The following is a 27,797-nucleotide window of genomic DNA, read 5'->3' on the forward strand; positions in this document are numbered from 1 at the left end:
AATAAAATGCAAGCAAAAACATCTCTTTGTTTGAAAAGGTATGCTTCTTTTTCAGTTTTATGTATTTTCGTTTTATAATTTCAATTAAAATTATACATGATTAAAAAATAAATCGTTATTTCGCTCTCCTGAAAAGTTGCTATTTATGAGATACGTCTGGTAGAACTTAGCCATCGATATATGATTCAACGTAGTAAAATAATATGTGCACATATAGTGGATAAAGTGCATGTGAACAAAAACCCATTGCAAAATGCAATAAGAATACAATAATAGGAAATTTTTACAAAAAAATAGTAAAACATTCCCACTCATTTGAGTGAATTCATTAATCCCGAATTTTTTAGACAAATTTTAAGCTCCTTCAACCCTTCGCGTTTCAATTATCATCAAAACTATTTCTGGTCCTCTGGTCTGGAGGCACAGATTAAAGTCATGCACACAATTCGAACCAGGTATTTATCTCATCTCGCATCAAAAATCAATATTAGCACCCCTTGGCGTGATTAGAGGGCATGGATCACACATGTTCCACCTGATCGTTAATCTTTGGCCTTCGATAACATGTCACAGAATTGTACAAAAGAACAAATGAAATTTTTTTAAGCTGAAAATTTTTTAAACCATCGTAAAAACCGATGTCATGACTTGAAAAAGGCAACGCTAAATTCCAAATCCAAGGCTAAATCGTACTTTGATATACTTGCAATTTTCATCTACATCTTCTGTGGAATATTTTGAAAAGGAACTCGCTCGATACATGAAAAACATTATGAAGCATGATGACTTCATTGGAGATATTGATACAAGCTTATTCATAATATACAAGTTTAAAGTCAGATGTCACCCCTATAACATTAAAGATGGTGCAAAAATGAATTACTCACAAGAATATGACGTTAACCGTCGCAACCACTGTTATAATTAATTTTTTTTAATTCTGTAGAAAAACAAATTTTAAGTAATTCTTTCAAAATAAATATCTGTCACATAATGCATGGTCGTGAAAGTCATCCATCCATCATCCATAGAGAAGATTAACGTAGGAATTTAATCCAGCGCTTTATCCGTGGTTCAAAATATCAAATACCTTGCGCTGTCATCAAAATATATTACCTTGTTTTTAGTGGAGGAAAATTACGTTCTTTACCCAATAGTCCCTGCGGAACCGACACTGGCTAAATCCCTATAGGGCCTTGACACTTTAAGGAAGATAAACAAGCCCACAGGGACCTCAAACACATCCTATTTAGGCGGAGAGAGATCTCCCGGTTTGGAATCTTCCGCGTCTTTACAAAATATACCCTAAACCTCACACGTACTTAAGATACTGAGGAGGACTCCGAAGAGACCAATCCTTCCCTCCACAAGCAGCGGTCTCAACCCTTTCGGAGCGATGCTAGTCACGTCTCTGGATGACGAAACGCCAGCAGCATTTAAATGATGTTGCGTCCCCGGCGGGATCGGGGATGTGACACGGCGAAACCTCATGAAATCATCCCTCCTCCTTCAAAGTCACTCTACACCACACTCTTTAAGATGACCCATCACTCCCGCACGTATTTTGATTTCAATTATTGAAGTTTTAGAGCCTCTTGGTAGGTGGTGGGTTCCTCAGAGAGGGGAAGGGAACGTTAAGACGCAAACCAAATACTTTCCATATCAGACACAATACTTATCCAACACAATACATGTTATCCGTCACTCAGCTAGTTATGCACTGGCACCTTCGGTAGCGTCGGTCCCCTTCTCTCACCCGTCGTCCGGGAGAGTTCTCTCTCTCCATTGGCTTGCTTGCCCCCGCGCGGACAGGTTCAAAGTGCACATTCCACCGGCATAGCTAGGGGAGGGATTTGTTCGGCTCAATGAAAATATGGCCAGTATGGGAGGATCGAAGTGTCATCTTAAGGTGCTGAATTTCTCCTTCTCTATAACTCGCATTTTTTATCACTTTCTAACGAAATACTTGGTGAACACTTGTGTTAACGTAATAAAAATTTTCAGCGGTAGGTTCAACTGAGATTTTTACCCTCTCTGTACAAGAAAATACTATGAAACACTACATTTTTTACACAAAAACACAGTTAAGAAAATAACGTATAGCTCGATAATTGTTTACTAACCTCGTGGAAAAATAAGTGAAATAAATGTAACACATAGCTACGAAAGGCCATAAACAGCATCTTATAAACAACAATGCATTTACATCAGCTTCTTTCATAGTAGAAATTCACAAAAATGAAGAAAGAAGAGAATAATGTTTTCAAAAATTTTGTTATTTCTATAAATGTCCTAAATATTTCGAGGTAAGATAGAAAAGCTATTTATGAAATTTCAGCAGTTACGATCAAGAAAATTAATTTCACAAAATTTGCCGGAATATTGGCATCACGCTAAGTAAAAATACAGCCAACCCAAAGTATTAGAATTACAATCAATTTCATAGTATTTTAACAAATTATTCAGCATTTTCGCATCCTAAAAGAAAATTATTTCCGAAGGTTCAACGGTAATAAATTTTTAGGGTTAAATTTAGAATTTCCACCAAAAATGCATGCTATAATCAGTATATTATCTCAGATACCAGCCTCGTTTGCATTATCCAGCTATTTAATATGAGATAAAATTCAAAATCAACCTTACTGAAATCAAATACTATGGGATGACGACAGATGGAATTTGAAACTCCCACAAAGGAAAACGCTTAGGAAAGCTTGGAAGCCACTCCAAAAATTCTCTCCCGAAGAGAATTTTTTTTTCAAAATCCTATTTTCTCAAAGGAAGGCCAGAGGATGAAACTTGCACGGGATGGATCAGCTTTTACCTTGACATGGGAGAAATTTCCAGCATTATTGGCTGAATAGGATATTACTTAATAGGTACCGTAGCAAATATGCATCGTCCTTTGAACACAAAATCAAATTTAAGCATTATATAAATTAAATATAAGTTCTCATAATTAATCATGATAAAATACCAGAGTTTATTCAGGAAAATAGAAAGATGAAAAATAAAATATTTATTGAAAAGAGTTACCAAGCATTCGAAATATTTTTTTATAAATTATATTGCGCCATAACTTTGCTGGTACGGAACTTTAATACTATATCACATAAAAAACTATACATAGATGCGAATTTCGATGAAAAATGTACGTTTAAAAATATGTAATAATTAATTAAAATGGTAAAACGGCAAAAAAGTTAGGCGTAATTGAACGTTGGTTTTTAGGTACCCGCATTGCTTCATAATTATCATATTTTCCACAGCATTTAAAATTAAGTAAGAAAGAGGAATGAACGATACTGGGCCTCTCCTGTCACGGGGTCATTACCGCAACGAGTGAAGTGGACGGAACCCGTGGTTCGCGCGTCTAGCATCGGATGTCGAGCGGTGACAACACAAATATTATAAACGGTTATAGTCCACTCGGCCTCAAAATGTGTTTTCACCCACCACGCATTTCAATGGGTTTACAATAGTCGCCACTGGCGTCGCTGACGGACAAAGTGATCCGAGTTTCGCGGGGAAATAAGATACAATAAGCGGTGTTAACCGAAATCTGTGAACATGATGATGCTATCTATTAAATACATAACTTTTCTAAGCTGTTCCTCGCAATTATTAACATAATAATGCAAAACAATGTAATAAAAAGGTGGATCGCATTGCACTCATCAACGCGCCGCGGATATTTTCGAAAACCGATTAAAATACGATCGAAGTGGCTACAGAAATCAACCATCTATGGGATGGAATTGGGACTCCATTATACAGCCCCCTTGAGTGACAACACGAAGCAACCAGGGTCGTTTTACGTCTTCACTCTTACGTCTTACTCTTAATCTTACTTCTATGCACGAGAGTTTTGTTACTGGCACTTAAACGTCTAGAATGATAGACAGAAGAGGATAGGAGTGACCGCAGGGGAGGTTGCTTGGTGGAGAAGTCGCAACCACCCCTTTGCTTTAAGCTCCAAAAGAAAGGCAGACTTCTAGCCGGATAGCCAAAACAAGAGGGATAATTTTAGGGAGTTTATCTTACGGAATCTAATGCCTAGTGGTTGGCAGCGGATGATAGCGTTCTCAATGGAATCCCGATTGAAAATGGTCCCTTGATACATTAAGGGACTAACTTGTTAACATACATAACTCGTTAACTAAGGTACGAATTCACAATTCAATAATATAATTCGATATGCAGATAGGGAAGTTAAGTTGTAAACAAGAAAAGGTCTTCCTCAATCAAGCCATTTTCTTGCAACTTGGAAATGAAAAGATGCAAAAGCTACTGCACAATTTTCATGAGCAAGTGACGTCATTTAACTTCTGGTCCATTAAGATCTGTTCAGTTAAATGAGACCCAATCCTTGGCGGAAAGAATCTTTTGTTGGATTTCCAATGATATTTAGCCGCGTGATATGGATGGAAGTAGCGAAGAAGCTGTGAGCCGCTCGGCAAGAGTCTGTGACGTCATGAACATATCAGCGATATGTGGTAAGCCCGTCGATATTTCATCGCGGATAGATCGAGAAGTCCATCATTCTCATCATTTTTCTGTAGCGCCGCATTTCAAAGGACTCGATTTCTCCATAGCTGTCATTGCACATGTCTCAATTCCGTAGAGAAACATATCCACATATAAGCTGTGATGAAGATGCTTCCTTACTTCTTTGTTTAAATTTCTCGCTGTGAGTATATCCATCTTTTAGTGGAGTTATACCTTCAATTGGGCTATTCTGCTGAAAATTTCTTTCATGCTACTCCCATCGCTGGTTACCAGCTACCCGAATAACTGAATACATCCACCTCTTCCTGTTCATGTTTCTCTATTTTAACGTTAGACTTGACTTCTCTTCTACTTCGTATCGTATGCCCTTACTTTCAGCATATCGCATATACTTACACTTACACTTATACCTCATACAAACTTATTTCGCATATCGCATATACTTACATACATATATTTATATATATCTCGTAAACTTACTTTTAATATTCTGAATGATTAATCACGTGATCTCTTTACCACCACTCCCCCATTCAATCTTCACGTCTTTTCATCCTGACCCCCTCCTCACATTTAGCTTCAGGGTTTCAGGATCTTTCCATTAAAGGATAATCGCCGACATGGCATTCCTTCATGGGACCAAATACTTCCTCTGAATGGACGGTTATCGCTCTTCATATTCCTAACATTCACATCTCAGAGCACTTAAATGTGAGCGGGGATTTGCATGTTTCCGAAGCCTAAACGCAGGCGAAAACACTTACCCGACTCCCATTTTCATTTTTGAATAACCAGGAAACCTTTGCACAATTGTTTTCCTCGACCGGAATATTTACGAAACGAAAAAGGAGAACCACCTTTACGCTCGGTACGTCAAAGGCATGAGAAACTACTTTACGTCATCTAATAAATAGAACAGAGCCAGTACACGTGCTTTTTGGGACTCCTAAGAGCCTTTGTTTCGCTGAAACAAAAGCATCAGCATTTAGCAGCCCCAACGATTACGTGAGCATGGTCTTGTGTTGCGGATGGCTCATACCTGAACCTCAAGTCGGATTATTCTGTAAACTTTTTTTTTTTTTGCTATGCTTCCTCAAAACTGTTTGCCTCGCATTTTAGGATGCCTTTGATATCGATCCGTGAACTATTTTCGCTGGAAAAAAATAGTCCAACTCTACGAAAACGTGGGAGGCATGGAGGTCAAGGGCTTAGTTTCCTGAGCTAGGAACATCTACGATTCCGTTTTTAAGGCACCAGTGGGAAGAGTAAGCGAAGGGATTAGTGAGGTTTCCATAACAACAGCTTCCCGCCCATTTTTCCTCCCTCCCAACATTTGGGTTTCGACGCTCAAGAAAAGTTTGTGTGTGACAGAAGCGTAACAGTTAAAGAAACGTTGCGCGCTCTAAGCATTCCGCCCGCTTACCCTGTGAATACACCCTGGGATCCTTGCCATGGCCCTCACAGGGAATTATGAGCATGGAGGAAGGCCCGAAGTTGGCCCAAAATGGCTTCTGCTGCGCAGACATTTGTTCCTGAAATATATCCACCCGTTTTAGAGCAATTGATATGCGCCGGGTTGCTGGCGAATGCGACGTAAAAGCATTTAAGGAGTAGGCTGAGAAATATACCTTGTGTTATCATAAAAATCATCCTGGAAAGTAAGACGAATAAGTTTAGACAGCATAACAGCGAAATAAATATATATAATATACTATATTAAAGGAAAAAGTGAAGAAAATACCATTGTCTCTTCAGTGAATTCCCGTGTAATATGCATTGCTCATCAAAAAGTAGCGTTAAGTTAACCTTAAGTAAGAGTGTCCCTCTTGAGGCCTACATAAATTAGTATTAACAAACGCAAAATGTCTTTTGTCAAAAAAAACACCAAAAAAAATCTTAATCACAATACCTAATTTCATCTCATCACCTCAAGAGACAGTTACAAAGCACGGCAGTCAAGGAAACACCGCATTGTTAAAATAAAAATGAAACCTGAGAATAATTTGGTCTATCTATTCACTAAAGTCTACATCAAAAAGCTAAACATTTTGCATTATCAATGAAAATACTAATTTTCTGTTATTCACAGAATTAAAAATGCGTTTGAAGCAAATCATCGCTTTATGTGATGTACATGTGATGATAATAGTAAGGTATAAGAAAGTTTCTTCGTGAATAAAAAGTACCGAAATTCTACCTGTAGCCTGAGGGTTAAGTATAAATCAAGAAAGGAGGTTCTATTAAATAATCCAGAAATACTGATTTCCTCTCATCTAGCAGTACGAAGTCAGCAACAAATTCTATAAAATGTGGAAAAAAAGTGTGGTAAAATTATTAAGCTCGAAGAACTCTCAACATTTTACTATATACAGGCAAAATCATCGTGATCACTAACCAATTTCATAAATGGAGCTTGAAGCCTTTAGAACTTTTTATACTTCAAATTGAAACAAAACATGAAAAAAACTATGAACTACTCTTCAAAAACTATGACATTTTTCATTAAAAATATTGATATTAATTCCCAATAACTTTTTCATTTACAATATTATTTCAAGTGAGAACTTTCACTGGTGTAGGCCCATAAGGCATTGCTTAGTCTCACATTGAAAATATATTAATTCATACAGATAAATCAACGAGAGCTCGATGAAATCCTATTTTAATGTTTGAAAATATTTTTCATCATTTTTCAATACTTCTCCCATGACAGTGCATCTAAATCGGTACTTAAAGCGGAGGAGAACTCAAATATGGCAGGTCCTCGTCCGAATGCTACCATCTTCTCCATCAAGGCATTCTATTGCGGAATCACTTAGTTTTCCAATTCCTTCGAAGGAAAGGATTTCCACGTCTTAGCAATTGAAAGACTGATTACACTCTCGGAATGCACGGTGCATTAGTATTCTGTTCTCATCACTTACCAAAATCAATCGCATTTTCCGATAAAGGGGTCCAAAATGGAATTCACCGCGGATCACCAACGGATATCATGTGTGTCTTAGTCATGATTCAATCGGTGATATTGAACCACATTATATACGGACAGAATAGTGTAAAGAGCAATAAAATATCCCTCCGAAAACTATAAAACTCACCATTATGAACCATTTATCTCAAACATTTTCTGAGGGAGGGCCCCCGCATCTCCCAATAGGGTGGTTTCCCATTATTTTTTTATTTTTTTATTTCCATTACCCCATAAACAGCACATTTTCGGCCTTTACAATGGGGAGTTAACGATTAACAATGAAGGACATTGACACACGCCCATGCCCTGGATAGGGGTAACTTACCCAGGCGGGACTCGAACCCGCGACCTTCGGTTTAGCAAGCGAGGACTTTACCCCGACGCCACCGAGGCCGACAAGCGAAATTATTGCCTAAATCGAAAGATTATTACCCCTGGAGTACGCATTTCAAGCTCTTAGATTTTTAAATGACGATATATATTTTTCGCGATTAAATGAAAAGTGAAAATTTTCGAGCGCACGAAAACGCGACGGCTAAGTATGAATGCTGGGAAAAACCCGTGTGACGTCATTCTGGTTCCCGGCTCTGCCGTGTGAGGTGACCTTGGGGCGAGGGTTTGTGCTTCGCTGCGATGCAGGCTGCTAGCAGGTAGCACACTTGGCTTAAATTAGGATTATTAATACCTTATCAAACGAAGGAAACTTTCCCACTATAGGCAGTTTTAATCGGTGATTATTGATAGATGTTTCCCTGAAGTATGTGCCTCATGCATATATTGGTAATCTCAGACGAGGTAAATCTCCTATCCACTCGTATAGAAACTAGGTCCCTGAGACGTCACGTGGAGTGGCATAGCATGGGCGCCAATCTGGTATTTTTCAAATGCAGTTAAAATTGACCATTGCCATTAGTCTAAACTGGGATTTCTAAAACCAAATAATACAGACTGAATTGGTTTTTATCTCGTTTTCAGCCGGGTGAGAGGGGCCAATTTATTTTTATTTTATCATTTTATCCCAAACCACCGAATTCAACTCATATTGGCCATTTTGTATCGGAATATTCAACAAATTTAACAGTTGAACGTGACGAACAACTATGCCCTGGATAGGAGAAACCTAGCAAGGCGCGACTCGATCCCACGACCTCTTATTTGGTTGTCGAGGACTTTACCCCACCGTCACCGAGGCCGGCGGTGTAAATAGTTATTCTCTGACGGGGGCAATCAGTTCTTATTCCCTATCAATAGAATCTAGTGATTCCTTCTGTGCACTTTAGCCCGCTCATTCAAGGCCCTGCCTGAAAATCTGAGACGTGGCTGCTTAAGGGTGAAGATCATTCGACACCTGGCCCAAGAATATGATCGTTCCCTACAAATGAGAAGTGATGATGACAGAGATGGTCTGTGCGGACACATATATGAAACTATCATAATTGGTTCATGAATATACGAGGGGGTGAGAAGCCAAGGGGGTACAAGTGATTTATTTCTCGACAGAGTTATGTAAAGTTAATTATTAGAAGAAAATCACAAAAACTTGGTTGCCAAGGGATACGAGTGAGTCTCTGTTCTGTGCTGACATCGAGTGGGAAATCAAATGCACTACTAAATATCTAGCTGATCTCTTTTGTTTTCCTCTTTTTTGAAACTTACCGTTTGTTGGTCTGCCCAGTTACTTTTGAAAATTTTAAGTTCAACCGATTCAATATGCATAATTAGGAATCAAAATGATATCATCATTTCTCTACATCGATTTTTAAGTTCAAGGACTCCGTGATGTGGTATGCTTATTTTTTAAGTACAGAAATGCACCTTTATTTCCCTCCCTACGACCAAGGTCAGTGCGAGCACTTTACTGGGAAAAGAGGAGACTGCAGTGAGTGAATATTAAAATAAGTATCAAAGTACCAACTCTTCGATGCCCGATACGTTCCTCTTCATCAGGTAATCTACGTTTTTGCCATCAGGAAATTAATGATCCCTATTGACGATGGGATTGTCGGACCTCGAAACGTAGGAGAAAATGAAAACTCACATGGATGAAAACCCGATAAAACCTTATTCACACAATATCGTCACCCTTTTCATCAATATCACCTTATTCATAAAATTCATCTACCAACTATGATCATGCTCCAGCAACCGATTGTTAGTGAGATACCATAAGATCAAACACATACGTGAGCAATTCGACAATTTGAGCCCGAGACAAAGCTTGAAATAGTAATAGCCGAAATCTGGTCGACGGGGTATGCTGACTTTGATGATAGTTTTTGCTTCTATGCAGTTTATATCGATCGAAAATTTTGTTTTCATTTAATTTAGCGGAGAGAATGAGAGCCCAAGAGATAGAGTCCTTAGAAGGTTACAACGCACCGGGGCCGGGACCCAGTACTTCAACTGATACGCCCGCGCACCCGGGGAGGGGAGTGGAATGGGAAGGAAAAAGGATGAAGGCGCCGCCGCGATAAGGAGCCCGTCGACGCCTCCAGGGTAGGGATAGGAATGGAACGAAAGGATAGGAAAACACCCACGCCGCCATGAAAGACGACAGGGCCCATTACTCGCGAAACCATACTTTGTTTTACCAAAGATTTTGTAAGATTTTCCTATGAAGAGAAAAATCCGAAGATCAAATCGTTGGATTATTAATTTTTACATTTAATTTAGCAGTAACAAAGAAGGAACAGCATTACAAATTTAACAATACCTTATTATATTAATTTCATCCGATTACTGCTTTTACATTTTCTCTTCGCCACAACAGTTGAAGGTTTCATTTTCGGCCGGGGTTAGGGAAGATTACCTAGGTATAATGCTCGAATAACTGAACACTGAAGTGTTTTTACAAGTGAATTTGGATTCCTAAAATTAATGTTTGCCTTAAATTCCAAACCAAAAATCCATTAGTATATGGATGGAACGTGAAAAAAGTTGTTCAACTTAGTCGCAGTTAAAAACAAGTAGTTGACTTACAATTAGTACAAGATACTGCCAAAATTAAATTCTCACGTTAGGAAAGTTGTTTTCATTCGAGAAGAAAGAGTTTCGGTTGGTTATCATTCGTAACATTAGATTAATCCGTCTGGATTTCATTATATTGTTAGCAGCGTTTGAATTCGCGCTAGTATCACGGCGGAGGGATACGTCGGGCTGACGACGGATGTGGCGGAAGGAGCGCCGCTAGCGTGCGCGATGGGAAGGAGAACTGATGACGAGCTAAGCCTGTCCGGAGGCGGCATATTGGATGCGAGCCCTGGCCTGAGCACACGCATGGTCGTGTTGTACTCGTGCAACTAAATGTGTAAAGCCGAGAGTCTCGTGTCATTTTTAAAAGATCTAACAATATCAACAATTACTTCTCTCCGAAGTCCTAGGCAGACACAATTTGGTGACGTCAGTCGTAAAATAGGATATTGATAAATAAACTAAAGAGGACAAGGACGACAGGGTGATCCAAATATTATATCTGATACTTACTACTATTTCATTTATTGCAGCAAAATTTTCATTTCTTTCTCCAGAATTTAGTTCTTTACACGTTTTCCCGGCTTTATTAAGGATGACTGATGATAAATTGTGAGAATGTTAGAAATTGCTAAATTCCTAAATTCATTTTCACAATTTCACCGAATTTTTCTGAACAGTCCACCGTGCTCGTCGTATTTTGATTTCTTTGAACTTTCTGTAGCGCCAAAGTTTCATTCCGAACCAGAGAGGCGATTTTCCGATCGTCAGAGGGAAATTTTCAGGTTCAACGACGCGGAGATACTATTTTTTTCATCTGTTTCTTTCCTCTGAGTCTGTTCGACGATACCGCACCGTTCTGAATGACGAATCCCGCATTCCACTGGTCCACTTCGTTGTATCGAGTAATCACGCGCACGCTTGCATCACATGAGGAGACAGGTCTCGCAAATCTCGCTCATCAAACCAAATGGGATCACCGGTGAGGAGGAAGCAAGCAAAGGTACCGAGGAGAAACGACAAAGGGGATCGTTTCATCATTCATTCGAGTTAAATCGTCGCAATCGAATTTTCTGCGTAAATAATTTAGGCACTCAAATCCATGAAATTCTTAAGTATTAAACGTAAAAAAAAACATCCAAAGATTTGTGATTTAAAAGCCTCGGTGGCGTTCCTGTTTGAGTAAGCACCTGATCGACGGGTCCCGAGTTCAAATCCAGGGTGAAATTTTCAGATTCCCCCACATAGAAATCCTTCATATTTTGGGTAATAATGCATACATCCATGCTATCTGTATGCAGAACGTCTAAAGGGCACTACACGAGCACAGAAACGAGCTCTGTATTAATTGAGACACCACTACCAACAATAGGGTAGTTTCCTTCATCGAAGTAAACGAAAGGTATTGATTGCGATTCGTTACCCACCGTTAGTGTATTCATAATATACAAATTAATTGGTTTTAGAAATCCCAGTTTAGACGAATTTTAATGGTCAATTTTAACCTCAATCGAAAAAAGCCAGATTGGCGCCCATGCGATGCCACTCCACGTGACGTCAAAGGGACCTAGATGCTATACGAGTAGATGGGAGTTTTACATCGACTGAGATTAATAATGCATGCATGTGGCACAGAGCTCAGGGAAACATCTCTTAATAATCACTTATTAAAATTGCAAATGGTCGGAAAGTTTCCTTCGTTTGATAGGGTATTACTAATCCTTATTTAAGTCAAGTGCTACCTGCTAGCAGGGTACCCTACGCTACCTCCATGCTCGGCAGCAAGCAGCCTGCATCGTAGCGGCGCTGATAGCCTCGCACCAAGTGGCCTCTCACAGCGGCAGCCGGATCCATAATGACGTCATACGGGCTTTTCCCAGCATTCATACTTAGCTGTCGCGGTTTCGCGCGGTTGAAAATGTTCACTTTTCATTTATTCGCGAAAAATAGATTCCACCATTTAAAAAACTAAAACCGTGAAATAAGTACTCTAGGAGCAAATATCTTTCGATTAAGGCAATTTTAAAAAATAGAAAACCACCCTATTACGGCCAAAAGTATTAAAAACATCAATCACTCGATAGAAAAATAGGATACCTTCTGACTAACCCAGCTAAAACTTATGCCACATTAATTTCTCCTACTTTTTAAAATACTTTTTTTACGGAAAAAATATGGGGATGCGTGGAACGCTAATAAGTGATATCTCCTGATCGATGGGTCCCAATTTGAAACCTCGGGTGAAGCTTTTGGACACGTTCTCATAAAAATCCTAGAAGAGCGTGGTGGCCCAAGCGATAAAATTTACACGCTTGTGCCTCGCTCCGGTGAGCTGTCCAAACCAAACAATGGGGTTGAATCATGATAGCGGTACATTAAATATTTTCAAGAACTTCTATTATCCATAAAATAGAATTAATTATACAGACTGTCCCAAGGGCCGTGTGTCATTTTTGACCTGTAATTTTAGTAACTTTGCATCGAGCAATATTCATGAAAATTGGCACACTTGTGGGGAAAGGTCCTAAGTTTTGTTGAGTGTAAGCAAAATTTTACAATTTTGACCTTTTGACCTCACAATGTTGGTCTAAACCAAAAATTTGAATTTGCCTTATGGGGTTTGAATGTTAAAAAAAACCGAGAAAGAAAAAAGTCTTAATTTCATTGACCAAGATGTCAATTCTTAGGTTTTTGGACACGAGAAAACCGAAAATAACACTTTTATTTACGAAAATTTAATCGTTGACCCAGTAAGGCCACCGTTAAGGTCATAAGGGTGGCAAAAGGAATAGCATACCAACAAAGGTGTCGATTCATGGGTTTTATAGGGTGCCCAAGTCATTGTTATTGTCCAAATGCCCGTATTATTCACTAATTGACCTCCGAGGGTCACCATGGGGGTCAAAGGTCATAGAGTTAAATTTTGAGCCATCATGACAACCAAGGTGCCAAACCATAGGTTTTTAAGGGTGCCAATGTCGGTTTTTCAGTTCATAGATCTGTATAATAGATTTTTTTGACCTCCGAAAGTCATAATGAAGGTCAAAGGTCATAGAGTTAAATCGGGCCACCATGATAGCCAAAGTGTCAAACCATAGGTTTTTAAGTATAAGTAAATGTGCCCTTTAATTTTAATCTTGCTTCCCTGTTTTCTTTTTTTTCTCTTTTTTTATTTATTTTCTTAACCCCGAAAACAGCACTGATTGGCCTTTACATCCGTGGTATAGAACATAACGACGATAGACGATATCTCAAATTTGCCGGCCTCGGCAAATTTTAATGGCATATTTTATCTCAAATCAAATAAAATGGAAGTAAAACACCAAATCTTAACGATACTTTGAACTAAAAAATAGGCGTTTTTGGTCCCACTGCTATGGTTTTATGTAAAAAGGCTAACAATAACGTAGTTACTGTTCATAACGTCACTTACTTCCTTGCAGCGATGAAGAGCCCGTTAGGAAAATGCACCTTCACATACCCTTCTCTTATCTCCTCGAGTAACCAGAAAGGAATAGGTACTATTTACAGGAGCGCACGAGATTTTTTAATTTGGAGGAAAATTCAATGATATGTAATTAGATCAATGGATATAACAAGAAAGCAAAACACCAAAAAAGTAGCCACCATCTCGATAACTTTTGCAGAAGAAAAATATTACTTTAAATTAATTTTTATTTCTGCCCAACGGCTTTGTACGCACGAAAAAAGGTAGAAAGGAAAAAGCATTACAATGAAATATAATGATAAGGAAGCAGAAAGAGAAGAGGCAAGCACAAAGAATAAAAGAAATATACCTACTCTCCCGGAAGGAACCGCTTCCGTTGTAGGGGGAAAAGGGCCACGTTATCTTAAGTGCCGAGCGTCGTTATGCAAAGTTAATGACCCTGGCCCCTTTTATTTTTTTAAAAAGAAAGGAAACGACTCAAAGAGTGCCACGATATAGGGTCCTGTGCTGATGAGGAAACTTTAAAAAAAATTGAAACAATCAGATTTTATAGCTTTGTTAAGCCCAAGAATGCGGACACGAATGGAAGTGGAAAGTTAGTAAGTAAGGTACACACGATCGTGAATTGGGCGGGGGTGGAGTGGAGTTAACCCTCAACTACATGAATATCAAAACCCGTTTCAAAAAAAGTTTTTCTTTAGAAAATATATCCAGAATTGATGATGATACAGATTACTGTCGAAACTGGCCGACAATTAAAAATTTTAAAAAGTCATTTTAATTACATATTGCTCTTTGATGGTTTGTGAAACCTTTTTAGATAAATAATTTTTCTATGTGACGATTTTAGCTGTAGGTATATTTTTGATCCAATAATGTTTTTATATACGGAGATATTTCGACCATATCCTCGTTTGCCGAGGTGTTAATTGGATAATTATAGCTAAGGGAGAGCTTTGAAATGAATAGAGAGCAACTTCTCCGTAATTGTGGGTGAGTAAAAAAACATCGAAGGACTAAAGATTACCGAAATAATTCAAGTAACCCGGAGCTTAATTGTAAAAATGAAAAATTTCAAATGCACAGAACCTTATATCGTATGTTCTGAACTCCGGTGATATATTTTTTAAATATTAATACCTCCGAATATTTTTTGCTGCTTCCTGTACACCAACCCCTCCCTCCCTATTCAGCGAGTAATTTACTTGAGTTACGCGATAATGCAGCATCTGTGAATTCGTCAAATATATGGGCTTTAATCAAAGTTAGTCCAGCAATGCTGAGTATATTTCAGTTTCTCTAATTCCGAGCATGTTTGGAAGCTAATTGAACCGAAATTCAAGCCGCAAATATCATCAAGAACGAAAATTGCTTTCACCGCTGAGCAGCAAAGTGAGATGACAAGGTTTGAATGGAAGAAGCGTGGCTTAGAAGGAGGAAGGGACTGAATTCAAATAGTCTATAGTCGGTGTAAGCCAAGGGTCGCACTCCTCATCATTTGATTATTCTTCCTCTCAGAAACGCATTAATATGGGAATCGAATTATCTAGCGTGAAACAACAATTCCAATCCACTCAATTAGTGAGTGGCGGGGTGTGAAGAAGAGCGACTAATCCGATCTCAGAACACCACGAGCGAAAGACTGCACCAGAGACCTCCCGCCTTGCTCTAAATATCTTTTCATCAACAGTCAATGCGCAAAAATGATGATGATTTGATTTGAGTACAAGAAACAGGCAAAAGGCGTTGATTACACTAATCAACTATTTTTTAATTATAGAATTATTCACCAAAAATACCCGTCGATTTTTAAAATTGCACAGCAATGATTCTAACCTAAATATATAGTGTGGGCATGATAATAAAGAAGAAACAATATTTTTAACTTATCTTTATTGCTCTCAGTGAAATGAATAATATTCATTACTCAGTCAATTCCAACTCTCCTTCAAGGTCATGATTTTCTTCGTGAATTTTCACGCGCTATTCAAGCATTTTATGATACGTCAGCAAATAAAAACGCTGAAACGCAAAAGGTAAAAAGCTGAAAACTCTTCGCCGAAATAGCCTAAAGCTCCCAGCATAGTTCGACGGTAAACAAATACTGTGGATCGCAAAATGTTTTTCTTAATGATTCAACATGGAGAATATATTTCCTATATTTTCAAACATGATGGAAAACGTCATAACTTCAATGAATCTATACATGTTGAGTGGAAACTCTCGATTATTTTCCACACAACCATTCCAACCTTCTCTGTCATCTCCTCATACCTCTTCCACTTCTCCTATACAACCAAAATTTATCCACATTATATTTATTATTATTTATTTACATTTATCCCTGGAATTTTTTCGGGAACTAATCTCTCTCGTGACCCCAACGCTTTTTTTCTAGATTTCTTTATCCTAAACTGATGTCGTAAATTCGAAACGTTAGAAAAATTATGCTTGTTTAAAAATTTTCCAATTATTTATCATGCACACCACTAGGTATGATTTATTGCGATGTATCATCACTTCCATAGAGTGTAGAGTATTTATGATCACTTCACTGAAATGTAGGTACTACCTTGAGGCGTGTTAAAAAGAAATAGGAATTGTGGCTTCTTGAATAAAATATTTATTTATTAGTCTACATTAATGTTGTCGCCGGTAAAATAGTGCCCATTTCACATTATGCACTTGCAATAGCGCTTCTTCCAATCCTGGCAACACTTCTCGATATACGGGAAAACCTTCAGCTCTGTCAACAACAGAGTCCTCTAGATTGCTCTCTCAACACTACTCTCTCGTAGTTATTATATGGCAATATAGAGGACTCTGGTCAGCAATATCTTTTAACGCCATCTATGCTAGTAAAATGAAGGCCCTTTCATATACTCTTTATTTTTGGAATTACGCATACCGAACCAAGTCTGACGAATATGGAGGCTGGGGAATCGTCACACTATTGCTTTTGGCTCAAACATCACAAACAAGCAATGAAGTGTGAGTCGAAAATCGCCGAGCTCATAAACACACGCCTAAGCTTAGCGGCTTCCACAGGCAAAGTAAACAATTTACACCATAACATTTTGTCATCCTGCAGGGGCATGTATACTGACGTAATAAAAAATTGACAATCGGACTCTCCAAACTCGCGAGAAATTTAAAAAAATTATATCCCGTTATTTTCTGAACACACCTCCAATAGGATGAAAATAACGCACACCGTGTCGTGAGCCTATAACAGAATAATCCAGATAAAATTACTATTTTATTCTCGCTTTCACGTATTCTCCAAAACTTAGGATCATTGGAGCTTGAAGTAAATGTCACTTGAAAAGGCTTAGGGGAGCAGAAGGGGAAGGACACTAAAAACCTGAGACTATAAGATCAGCGCTACAATTTCCATTCTTCAGGATCGGTGAGACAAGGGACGCAATTCCTACGGCTTAAAAAAGGGTTGCTATGCAACGACTGACCTTCACGAGAATCACGTAACTGTAGAATACGGAATATAAGGAAAATAAATGCAAGCGTCTGTCTAGGGAACCTCGCAAACAACCCCTTGTTTTCTCTATTACGTACGTGTCCCCACTGGGAACAAGTGGTATTAAAAATCGTACTAGGTAGCGAGGGAGAAGGGAAAAAAGAATGGGATCATGCCACACTTCACATCCTCCAGCCCTAAAATACATATCGATGGCTAAGTTCTAACAACACGTATCTCAGAAATAGCAGATTTTCAGGAGTGCTAAAAAACCATTAATATTTGTTACTAGCACACTGAAATTAAAAACCAAAAGTTCATAAAATTGAAAAAGAAGCATTCCTTTGCAAATAAAAAGTTTTTTTTGCTTGTATTTTATTTTTTAAATGTTAATACGCTTTGTTTAAGATATTTTTTTATTTGCCCCTAACCAAGTGACGGGTGTTTCTTATCCTACCACTTTATTATCCGTCATACTCCTCGTTATAAAAGCCCATGATTGCTGTTTTGGGGGTGGTGCAGGTAAAGTAATAGATGACCACGTACCTCATTTCTGTATTGAATTTCGGAAATTCCAATTCTATTCTACCAACACATTTTTATGGACACGTTACCCACTATTTTTCTCTGAAATATGACATGCTACAAAAAAAGGCCGGGATTAAACCCGGAGAGCCCTTAAAACTCAATATTGGTGCACACTTCGAAGCTATACACCTATGACCCGAATAAAATTGCGACGAGTTTACGATTTCTGAGCACGTTTGCCCGAGTGCGGTAAGGGTTAGCGTGAAGCTGAACATGTGGTTAAATTAATTTCCAAAACAGAGTTAAGTTTTTAGTCTAGGACTTAGAGCTTCGTTGCAAAGCTCAAAGAGGGGATGGGTGTTGTTGATATGATAATGATAAAGTGTTACTAATTTCAATTACTTACATTAGTAAACATAAAAGAATATAAACTGAGTTGTATATTCCACAAAAGTTCAATGATCGACCCAGGTTTCGACATGTACACTATGCCATTTTCAAAGGTTAAAAAAAGTATCTGATGAGAGAATTAAGATAGAAGCTCCGTCATACTAATTATTGGATTGTTCACCACTTATGATGAAAGCTATGATCATTCCTACGATTAAAATTTATGACAATTCATTTCATTTCGTCTTGAAAAATATTGGATCCAAGTATTGAAAGAAAGGGTGACAGATGCCAAATAGTTGTTTCTACTCAAAAAGCCATTTCTTTCCTTGTGAGACATATGAGTTGAGGATACCCACCAATAATACATCCCCACCTCCCTCCCACCTTCGCCTTATCCCTATCATTTCACCCCCGAGCCCCCAGCCCTTGTGCTCCATAATTCACGCCCTCTCTCCTTTCCTCACGAACAGACCGTTTCTCAAACTTCCGACATAAGCAAACAACCCGTGGCGCCGCCAACGGTATGCACCTGAACCCATCCACATCCATCCACCACCTTCCTTGGAGCAAAAACATTGGAGCTCGGTTTTTTGCGCGCGTTGAAGCTGCAGAACATCCCCGAGTATTTCATATGCTATGTGACTTAAGCACCTTTAAGGCATCCGTAACCCACCAGGTTCAGATGAAGCGCAGTCCTCCATAATGCATGCAAGGGATATGAGTCGTATTCGCACCTGCATGAATATCTGAGTGGAAGGAGGCAGAAACGGAAATCAGTTTCCTTGTCCGAACTCCTCTTATGCAGACAGCACGTCTCGATCCGATGGGCCCTGCAGAATCCCTAGCTCCTACGAGATTCTAGGGCTTCCTCCAAGAAGTGAAACAAGTATTTATTAAGCACAGATTCACCGCAAAATTTATTGAACTTTAAAAATATTATACAGGATAATCGTAGAAGAATTGTGCGGTATCAGTAATTCATGGGGAGATAGTAGGGGAAATTTCAGATCTCACGCGTTGCGATTTTTTCTCTTGGGGGTACAACACTACTAGTCCCGGGACTTTGGAACATGGGTCAATGACCTCATGTTCTATAATTCTGGCACCTCCTGGCCCACTCCCACCTCCTTCCCCTCGTCGAACCCACCCCCACCTCCTTCCTTTCGCAGGACCCACCCCCTCCTCCTTCCCCCTGACCCACCCTCACCTCCTCCCCCTCGTCGGACCCACCCCCGTCCCTTGGCATAACCCTAACCCCTCTGGAGGAACAGGGGTTCGATGACCTGCCTTTCCAACCCTTCTTGGGACCCTAGCGACTCCTGCCTATAGGACAAAGCATCATTCTTTGTGGCATACCCTCCCTCGTCACAAGCCCAGCCCTAGTTCCGTAATTAAAGTGTCTTCGGAGATTTTGGAAATTCTTATGTAACCACTTACCCCTTCTCTCTGTGGAACAGGGGTTCGATGACCTGCCTTTCCAACCTTCTTGGGACCCTAGCGACTCCTGCCTAAAGGACAAAGCATCATTCTTTGTGGCATACCCTCCCTCGTCACAAGCCCAGCCCTAGTTCCATAATTAAAGTGTCTTCGGAGATTTTGGAAATTCTTGTGTAACCACTTACCCCTTCTCTCTGTGGAACAGGGGTTCGATGACCTGACTTTCCAACCCTTCTTGGGACCCTAGCGACTCCTGCCTATAGGACAAAGCATCATTCTTTGTGGCATACCCTCCCTCGTCACAAGCCCAGCCCTAGTTCCGTAATTAAAGTGTCTTCGGAGATTTTGGAAATTCTTATGTAACCACTTACCCCTTCTCTCTGTGGAACAGGGGTTCGATGACCTGCCTTTCCAGCCCTTCTTGGGACCCTAGCGACTCCTGCCTATAGGACAAAGCATCATTCTTTGTGCCATACCCTCCCTCGTCACAAACCCTGCCCTAGTTTCGTAATTAAAGTGTCTTCGGACAACTTGGAAATTCTTATGTAACAAACGGCTAGTTTGGAAATGGCGAAAGACTCTTTCTATAAATCCGTGCCCTCACTTCCTCCTGTTACCCCCAAACAAACCTTAATATGATCCATATCAACCAATACAGGTATTGCAATCACGCAGATGATAAGAAATGTGAGCGCCAGCCAGGTAATTGGAAGGAAAGGTAGAGATTTCATTTTATAATTTATTTATTTATTTATTTTTTACAGTTAAATATTTAAATAAAATCCTGGTTCTAGAGTCACTTCTTCTCTGCACTGTAAAATGTCTCTGTAGTTTGAAACTACTTCGTGAAAAGCCACGTTAAGGCATGTTTTGCATGTCACACACTCACACTCGCGGCAATTTGAGATTTTTCTTACGGTATGGTCACTTGAACCAACAGCACGCGCAATATTCTTGGCACAGCTATCACAAATGGCACACGTACAGTAATCACTGGAAAGTGGTTCTGATAGTTCAAATGAAAGCAACAGACTGTCTTGGATTTCGGCCTCTGTATCATCATCATCATCATGCGTTGCAGCGTCGATGATTACGGTTTCCGCCGTGCTGCTGATCTCCTCTGTATTCCCTACAGCCGCAAATACCTCGCCATTCGGCGACCAGAAGCCATCCGGAAACTCTCTTTTTGCTGTAACGGGTGTAGAGCATCGAAAGCCGTTCTTGATAGAGGATGGTGGATCGTCATAATCTGAGTGATCGTCATCTTCCCAGCTATAAAGGTTGGCAGCTTGAATCTGAAATAAAGGATTTATAAGTTTTCAGTGCTGGACTCGGGGAGTTGAAAATCGAATACATTGATTGGTAACAATGACCGTAAGAAAAAAAAAATGCCAACGTGCTTACCTCTCGTTCAATTTCCTCAGGAGTGATTTTCTCATACTTGTCGTCCATGTCAATAATTGCCTCTGTTGTGGGTCGTGGATGGGTGCTTTCCGTCCGACGGGTAAGGGACAACTGAGACCCACTCGCAACCCTTTTTCCAGTGGTGGGGGAAGTAAAGGCGGGGGGAAGGTACGTAAGTGAAAGAAAGGGAGGGAGGGAGTTGGGAAGCATTGTCTAAATGCGGATGCCTTTCCGTATTTTTTGACGGCCACCTCTTAACAGCTCTGCAGTGGCCTTTCAGGCACGGATCGGTAAGGTTCTGCGCCGACGTTATGTGAGTGAAGGGGGAGTTGAGAAAAGGGTCTGCTGTGTTTAGCGCCTTATGTCGATGACCCTCCACTTTTGCATTGCCGCTTTTTCGAGGGTCCAAAGAATTTTCCCGTGACGGCTTGAACGATTTTGAAAAAAGAGATTTCGTGTGACAAACTATAAATCGCGGGAAGGATGGTGAAAGGTGTTTAAGTGTCTTAAGGTGTTCCTAAAATTACTTATGATTTGTAAAAAGGGTTCTTCACCCCTTGGAAGGGTATGGTCAGTAAGAGAAATATGTATGCTGAAAAGACCAGGGTGAATGTATTTTCCCATGCGTTTCGAAGGAAACTCACCCCCTTTTATTTATTTTTTTTTTTTTTGAGTGGGGGTATGCCAGTTCATACCCTTAAAAGGGCTGAGAGTAGAGCTCTATCGCTTGTTTGTCTCGTGGTTGCGTCTAGAGGCCAGAGTTGCTGTGTGCTACGTGTGTCGGTTGTCTATACACTTTGCTATCCTGCTTATCACACGTCGATCCTGAGTGAGAAGTCGCGGTGTAGTCAGTGTGTCGACTGTCTTTACATTTCGCTATCCAGTTTATCACACGTCGGTCCAGAGTGAGAAGTCGCCGCGCTGTCAACCTTTTCGTGGGGACTACACGTTGCAGCCAATTGAAAACAGAATCTACAGAGGGGAACGCATCAGAATCGCCAGGAAAAGAAGTGAGTTAATAAATCATTATCATTATCATGGATAAAATTTTTGAATTCGTGCCGGCCGCTGAAATAATTCGCGCCCATCGTTCGGGAGCGTTTACAGACTTAACTCTTCTGAACAGTGCCTTGAACGGTTTGGTGCACCGTAGGGTTGTGCTTGGGGAGGAAGTGGGAGTAGACGATCTGATTAATATAATTCAAGATGTGAAGAAAGCTCAGACCGCTTCGACTGCAGTTGCCCCTAAGGCATTAAACGTCCCACCTAATTTTTCAAACACGGAAAATGAGACTCATCAGGTGTTACCTGCTTCACCAGGCAATGCCTCTCCTTTTCCCACGCTTGATCGTGGATTTGTGGACTTTTTGATGAAATCGCAAGCAGCAGAAGAGATTAATCAATCAGTGTCTCCGCCATCAGATTCTGTCTTACCGGTTGCGGACGATGGATTCTCTACATCGTCAATGCCGAACATCAACTCCACCTCTAGCTCATCAAGCTCTTCAAATACAACTCGTCCACCTTCAGAGTTTGAAAGAGAGAATTCTGACCAAAAGGAAAATATTGCTCACTCTAGCGACTTGGATAAATTTCATGGATTGGATGTTTTCTCTCCTCACGTTCCACCTGGATTCGAAGAAACTCCTTTTAATATCGACTCCCAAGCGCTAGAGTCTTTAGAAAATTCATTCCTTCCCCTTCACCATGAAACGCCTCCTTTTTTAACAGGAGAATTGTTCTGTGGCGCCACCAGCTCTGATAATACCCCCCGCGAAGATCAGGGGAGTAGTTCCACACTCTCAAATGAGTTAAATAGACCGCGTATACAGCCCAGCTCATCAGACGCTCTGACAGCTAACGTGATGGATGAATTGAGCGCGGATTGTTCTCCCGAAGAAAACGGGCCGGCGGAATCATCTGTTGAACCTCAGCGGGGAGCACAAGAGGGTGGTGGTGATCCGGAAAATATATTTTTCACTATACTTTCCGAGAACCGAAGTTGTTTGAAAAAATTCCGCTTGAACGGGCGGGAGATTTCTTGCGTTTTGCGCCCAACTCCCGAAGGTATGGATCCCTTTGCATGGTTTCAAGCATCACTAGATGCGCTAATCAGTGAGTTGACCGAAGGAATCCCTCCAAACAGTAAGGCGGGAATGTCCATATACACCTCTGAAAATCCCGGAAAACCGATTAACATTTCCTATCGACGAGTTGATCAGTTTAGTGCCGAGGTGATTTGTGGAAGAATCGAAAAAGTTATTCAGTCCAACGAGACTTTTCTGTTAAACGGGATACTGCATGTAACATTTACCTATGTCGAGATGCCTGTCGGAGGGAGCCGCCTAAAAAATCGCCTCTGTTCTTTCCAAGACTTTTGCGAATCGAAGAAATCAATTGTTGTCATTTCCAATAGGGATAACCTCTGCTTGGCTAGGGCTATATGTGTGGGGATTTCACGTCATGAAGACACCGACAAAATTTATAAAGCAATGAAGAGAGGTGGTGGCTTACAAACGCAGAGGGCTGAAGAGCTGTGTGAAGTTTCAGGGGTAAATTTAAATAATGGCGGTGGTTTAGAGCATCTCAAATCCTTCCAAGACCACCTTCCGTCATACAGTTTAACAGTTTTTGGGGACCGTAGGGGAAAAGAAGTTCTCTTCGAAGGACCATCAACTCCGGCAGAAGATGGGAGTGCAAGGAGACACATCGACTTAATTTATGGGGATAAACATTTCAACTATATTGTGTCCCTAAAAGGGGCCTTTAGTTACGATTATTACTGCAGGCCTTGTCGGGTAGGCTTTTCTCACCTCTACGAGCATAAATGTGCATCAGAGTGCTCCAGGTGCATGAGATCGCCGCCATGCGATATTTGCGAGCCAAATGTGACTTGTGAAGTGTGCAACAGAAACTTTTATGGAGTAAGATGTTTCACGCAACATTTAGAGAGGAGGGGTAGAGGAAAGGCGCCGTGCGACGTCTTAAAATATTGTGTGAACTGTCAAAGAGTGTACAGTTTGGAACACGCGAAATCGATGCACGTTTGTGACGAAGTCTATTGCCAGACGTGTAAGAGTAGGCATGTGTCTGATAGAAAATGCTACATGTTGCCAAAGGTGAAACAAAACAAGCCAGCGACAAAGTTTCTATTTATTTTTTATGACATAGAGTGTAGACAGGACACACCTCTCCCTGAAAGAACTGGACAATTTCTCCATACCCCTAACCTCCTTGTCGCACAAAAATGTTGTGGTGAGTGCATAAATGATGTATCTATGCAAGCTTGCACTCAATGTGGAGAAAGACAGGAGGTATTTCGCGACTCGGAACCAGTCCTAGACTTTTTAAAATCCGTAGTGGTCATGAGGAGTAGGGGTTTTAAGGAGATAATTTGCGTGGCACATTACGCCAAAGGTTACGACAGCCACTTCATCATAAAGGCAATGGTGGAGAAAATGAACTGGCAGCCGAAGATAATTTCTACAGGGGCCAAATTGATATCTGTGGAATATGAGGGGGTTAAATTCATCGACTCGCTCAATTTTCTTCCGATGCCTTTGTCAAAACTTCCGCAGACGCTGGGACTGGATAGCTCCCTAGCGAAAGGATACTTCCCGCATCTGTTTAACAAGAATGCTAATAGTAGATACGAGGGTTCTATGCCGCCACCTGCTGACTACGGTGTGGAACAGATGACGAGGAAGGATGCAGAAATTTTTCTAAGTTGGCACAGAGAGATGACGGAAAGCAATTACGCGTTCAAAATGGACGAGGAGATCGTGAAGTATTGTGTGCAAGACGTGAATATTCTTCGTATAGCCTGTACAAAATTCAGGCAGGATTTTCTGAGCCTAAACGAGACGGATCCCTTCAGAGAGGCGCTGACCATTGCCAGCGCTTGTATGTGCGTTTTTAAGAAAAAATACTTGAAAGCTAATGAGATAGCCATTATACCTCCAAGAGGATACAGATGGGCAGACATTCAATCCCAAAAGGCCATTAAGTGGCTTTTGTCTGAGGAGCGAAGTCGCGGTCAAGTGATACAGCACGCTGCAAATGGAAGAGAAGTGAGAAGGGAGGGGAAGAAGGTTGACGGGTACTTGCAAACCCCTGATTCGAAGATAATTTTCGAATTTAACGGGTGCTTTTACCACGGCTGCCCCAACTGCTTTCCAAATAGACATGAGCTCATTCATAAAAACTCTCAAGAAACCATGCAGTCGAGGTTCGAGACGACTGAGAGAAAATTGGATTTTTTTACCCAAAGGGGCTACAGGGTAATCCAAAAGTGGGAATGCGAGTTCGATAGGGAGGTAGAGAGAGACAGCGAGTTGCATGAGTACTTGAGGGAGCATCCGTTGTGCGAAAAAAGTCCTCTAAACCCCCGGGACGCTTTCTACGGAGGGCGGACAAACGCGATAAAACTCTATCATCGGGCCAATGAGTCGGAGGGGGAAGAAATAAAATACATAGACATCTGCTCACTATATCCTTATGTGAATAAGTACAAGGCATATCCTCTAGGGCATCCAGTGATATACGTGGGCGAAGATTGTCCTCCCCTCGAAGAGATTGAAGGATTGGTGCGCTGTGATGTTCTTCCCCCTACCGACCTCTACTTGCCAGTATTGCCAATGAAGGCCAATGGAAAATTATTCTTTCCGCTTTGCCGTAAATGTGCGCTAGTTGAAAATCAGGGGGCATGCTGTCACACGCAAGAAGAAAGAAAGCTAATGGGGACATGGGTTACCAACGAGGTAAAAAAGGCGGTGTCTCTGGGATATAAGGTGCTGAAGATACATGAAGCTTGGCACTATGATGATATTACAGAGTATTCCAGGGAAACGAGGGAGGGAGGTCTTTTTTCGGGCTACATAAATAACTTTTTGAAAGTTAAGCAAGAGGCTAGTGGGTGGCCTAGTTGGTGCAATTCCGAGGATGAGAAAGAGAGATACTTAAAATTATTTCTCGAGAGAGAGGGTGTGTGTCTGGAGAAGAAGAATGTGGAGTTCAACGCTGGAAAACGATCTTTAGCAAAACTCATGCTCAACAGTTTCTGGGGCAAGTTTGGGCAGCGTGAGAACCTGGCTCAGACAAGTGTAGTAAAAAAATTGGACGAGTTATACACAATGCTATCGAGTCCCACGGTCGAAGTGCATCGGACAGTGGAAATAAATGATGAAATGTTATATGTGCACTGGGAAGAGGCCGCCGATGCAGTTAGCGCCACACCTAGCGGTAATATTGTATTGGCGTGCTACACAACTGCTCATGCTAGGCTCGAGCTGTACAAGTATCTTGAGCATCTGAATAGACGCACGATTTATCACGACACAGACAGCTGCATCTACACACAAAAACCCGGGGAATGGGCACCGCCGATTGGCGACTATTTGGGTGATATGACTGACGAGATCGCACCCCTGGGAGAAGGGTGTTTCATCTCTGAATTTGTGTCTGGTGGACCAAAGAACTATGCATATGTGGTGCGCTCGAAATGTTCTCCAACTTTCGAGAAAAAAGTCTGCAAAGTGAGAGGTATCACTATAAACGTATCAAACGACCAAAATGTGTGCTTTGATGCGCTGAAAAAGATGGTTCTTGAAGATGCTCCGGGGCGGAGATTAACATACAACCACCGTATCTATCGCCTGAAGAACCATGACATTGCGACGAGGACTGAGACAAAGCTGTTCCGAGTTGTCTACACAAAGAGGAAAAGGACCGAAGATTTTTGTACGCTTCCTTATGGGTTTAAACGAAGAAGAGGAGATTGAAGCTGTCTGCCTACAACTTCTCATTCTTTTCTATATTATCAGTAACCTCACTATTTCTTTTCATTTTCCTTTAAGTTTCACTCTCCAATATGCATTCTTATTTTTCATTTATCTTTATTTCTCGTAAATAGCTTCTCTTTACTTAAACTGAAATTGTGCATCTCTTTTGAATAACACATTTTTATTTCACTTCATCTTTCTCTCTCAAAATATTTCTTTATTTTAATTCAGTTTAATCAAGAATATTATTTCCCTTTTTTTTTATTTGTATACTTCTATTATTTTTTATTATTTAAAAATACCTCTGTATTTTAATTTCGATTTACTTAAGAATATTACTTTCAATTTTTATTTGTATACTTCTTCTATTATTTTATCATTTTTCCCTCCGATGGACTATCACCTTGACGTGGTGGATGGGCTTAAGAACTCCTACCATGGGAATTCAACAAAGAGTAGTCCTTCTTTTATCAAATGCATGTGTCGAGACCAAGTAGCGTAGTGATGTGGTTTGTTATCCAATATAAGCGTAAACCCAACCTAGAATTGCTTAATCTCTAAGATGGATCTAAGGCTGAAGCATCCTTTCTGCGCGTTAGTTGCAGGCCCTTCCTCATGTGGTAAGACTTGTTTTACAAGTAAGCTGATAACACTTCAAAAGGATATGTTTGACGTGTCGTTTTCCGACATAATCTGGTGTTATGCAGAATGGCAGCCTTCTTACGAGTCTTTAAAACCTTTGGGTGTCACTTTTCATGAAGGACTACCAGATATGAAGAGTATTCAGCCGTCAAGCGGCGCTAAATTAATGATCCTAGACGATTTAATGATGGAAAGTAGCGATAGAGTCGTGGTAGATTTATTCTCAAGGGGAAGCCACCA

The 27,797-nt window shown here is 40.4% G+C and overlaps 1 protein-coding gene across 1 annotated transcript; it reads right to left on the reverse strand.

Moving 5' to 3' along the window:
• Positions 1 to 20,490: 20,490 nt before the first annotated feature.
• LOC124156916 lies at positions 20,491 to 21,293 on the reverse strand. The gene is made up of 2 exons (XM_046531395.1): positions 21,136 to 21,293; positions 20,491 to 21,026 (listed from the first exon to the last, which is right to left on the reverse strand). Exons 1-2 carry the CDS (start codon positions 21,181 to 21,183, stop codon positions 20,496 to 20,498), a joined length of 579 nt encoding a protein of 192 aa, XP_046387351.1. The 5' UTR covers positions 21,184 to 21,293; the 3' UTR covers positions 20,491 to 20,495.
• Between the last annotated feature and the right edge of the window lie 6,504 nt (positions 21,294 to 27,797).

This window comes from Ischnura elegans, chromosome 4 (genome assembly GCF_921293095.1).
Source record: "Ischnura elegans chromosome 4, ioIscEleg1.1, whole genome shotgun sequence".
Classification (NCBI taxonomy): Eukaryota; Metazoa; Arthropoda; class Insecta; order Odonata; family Coenagrionidae; genus Ischnura; species Ischnura elegans.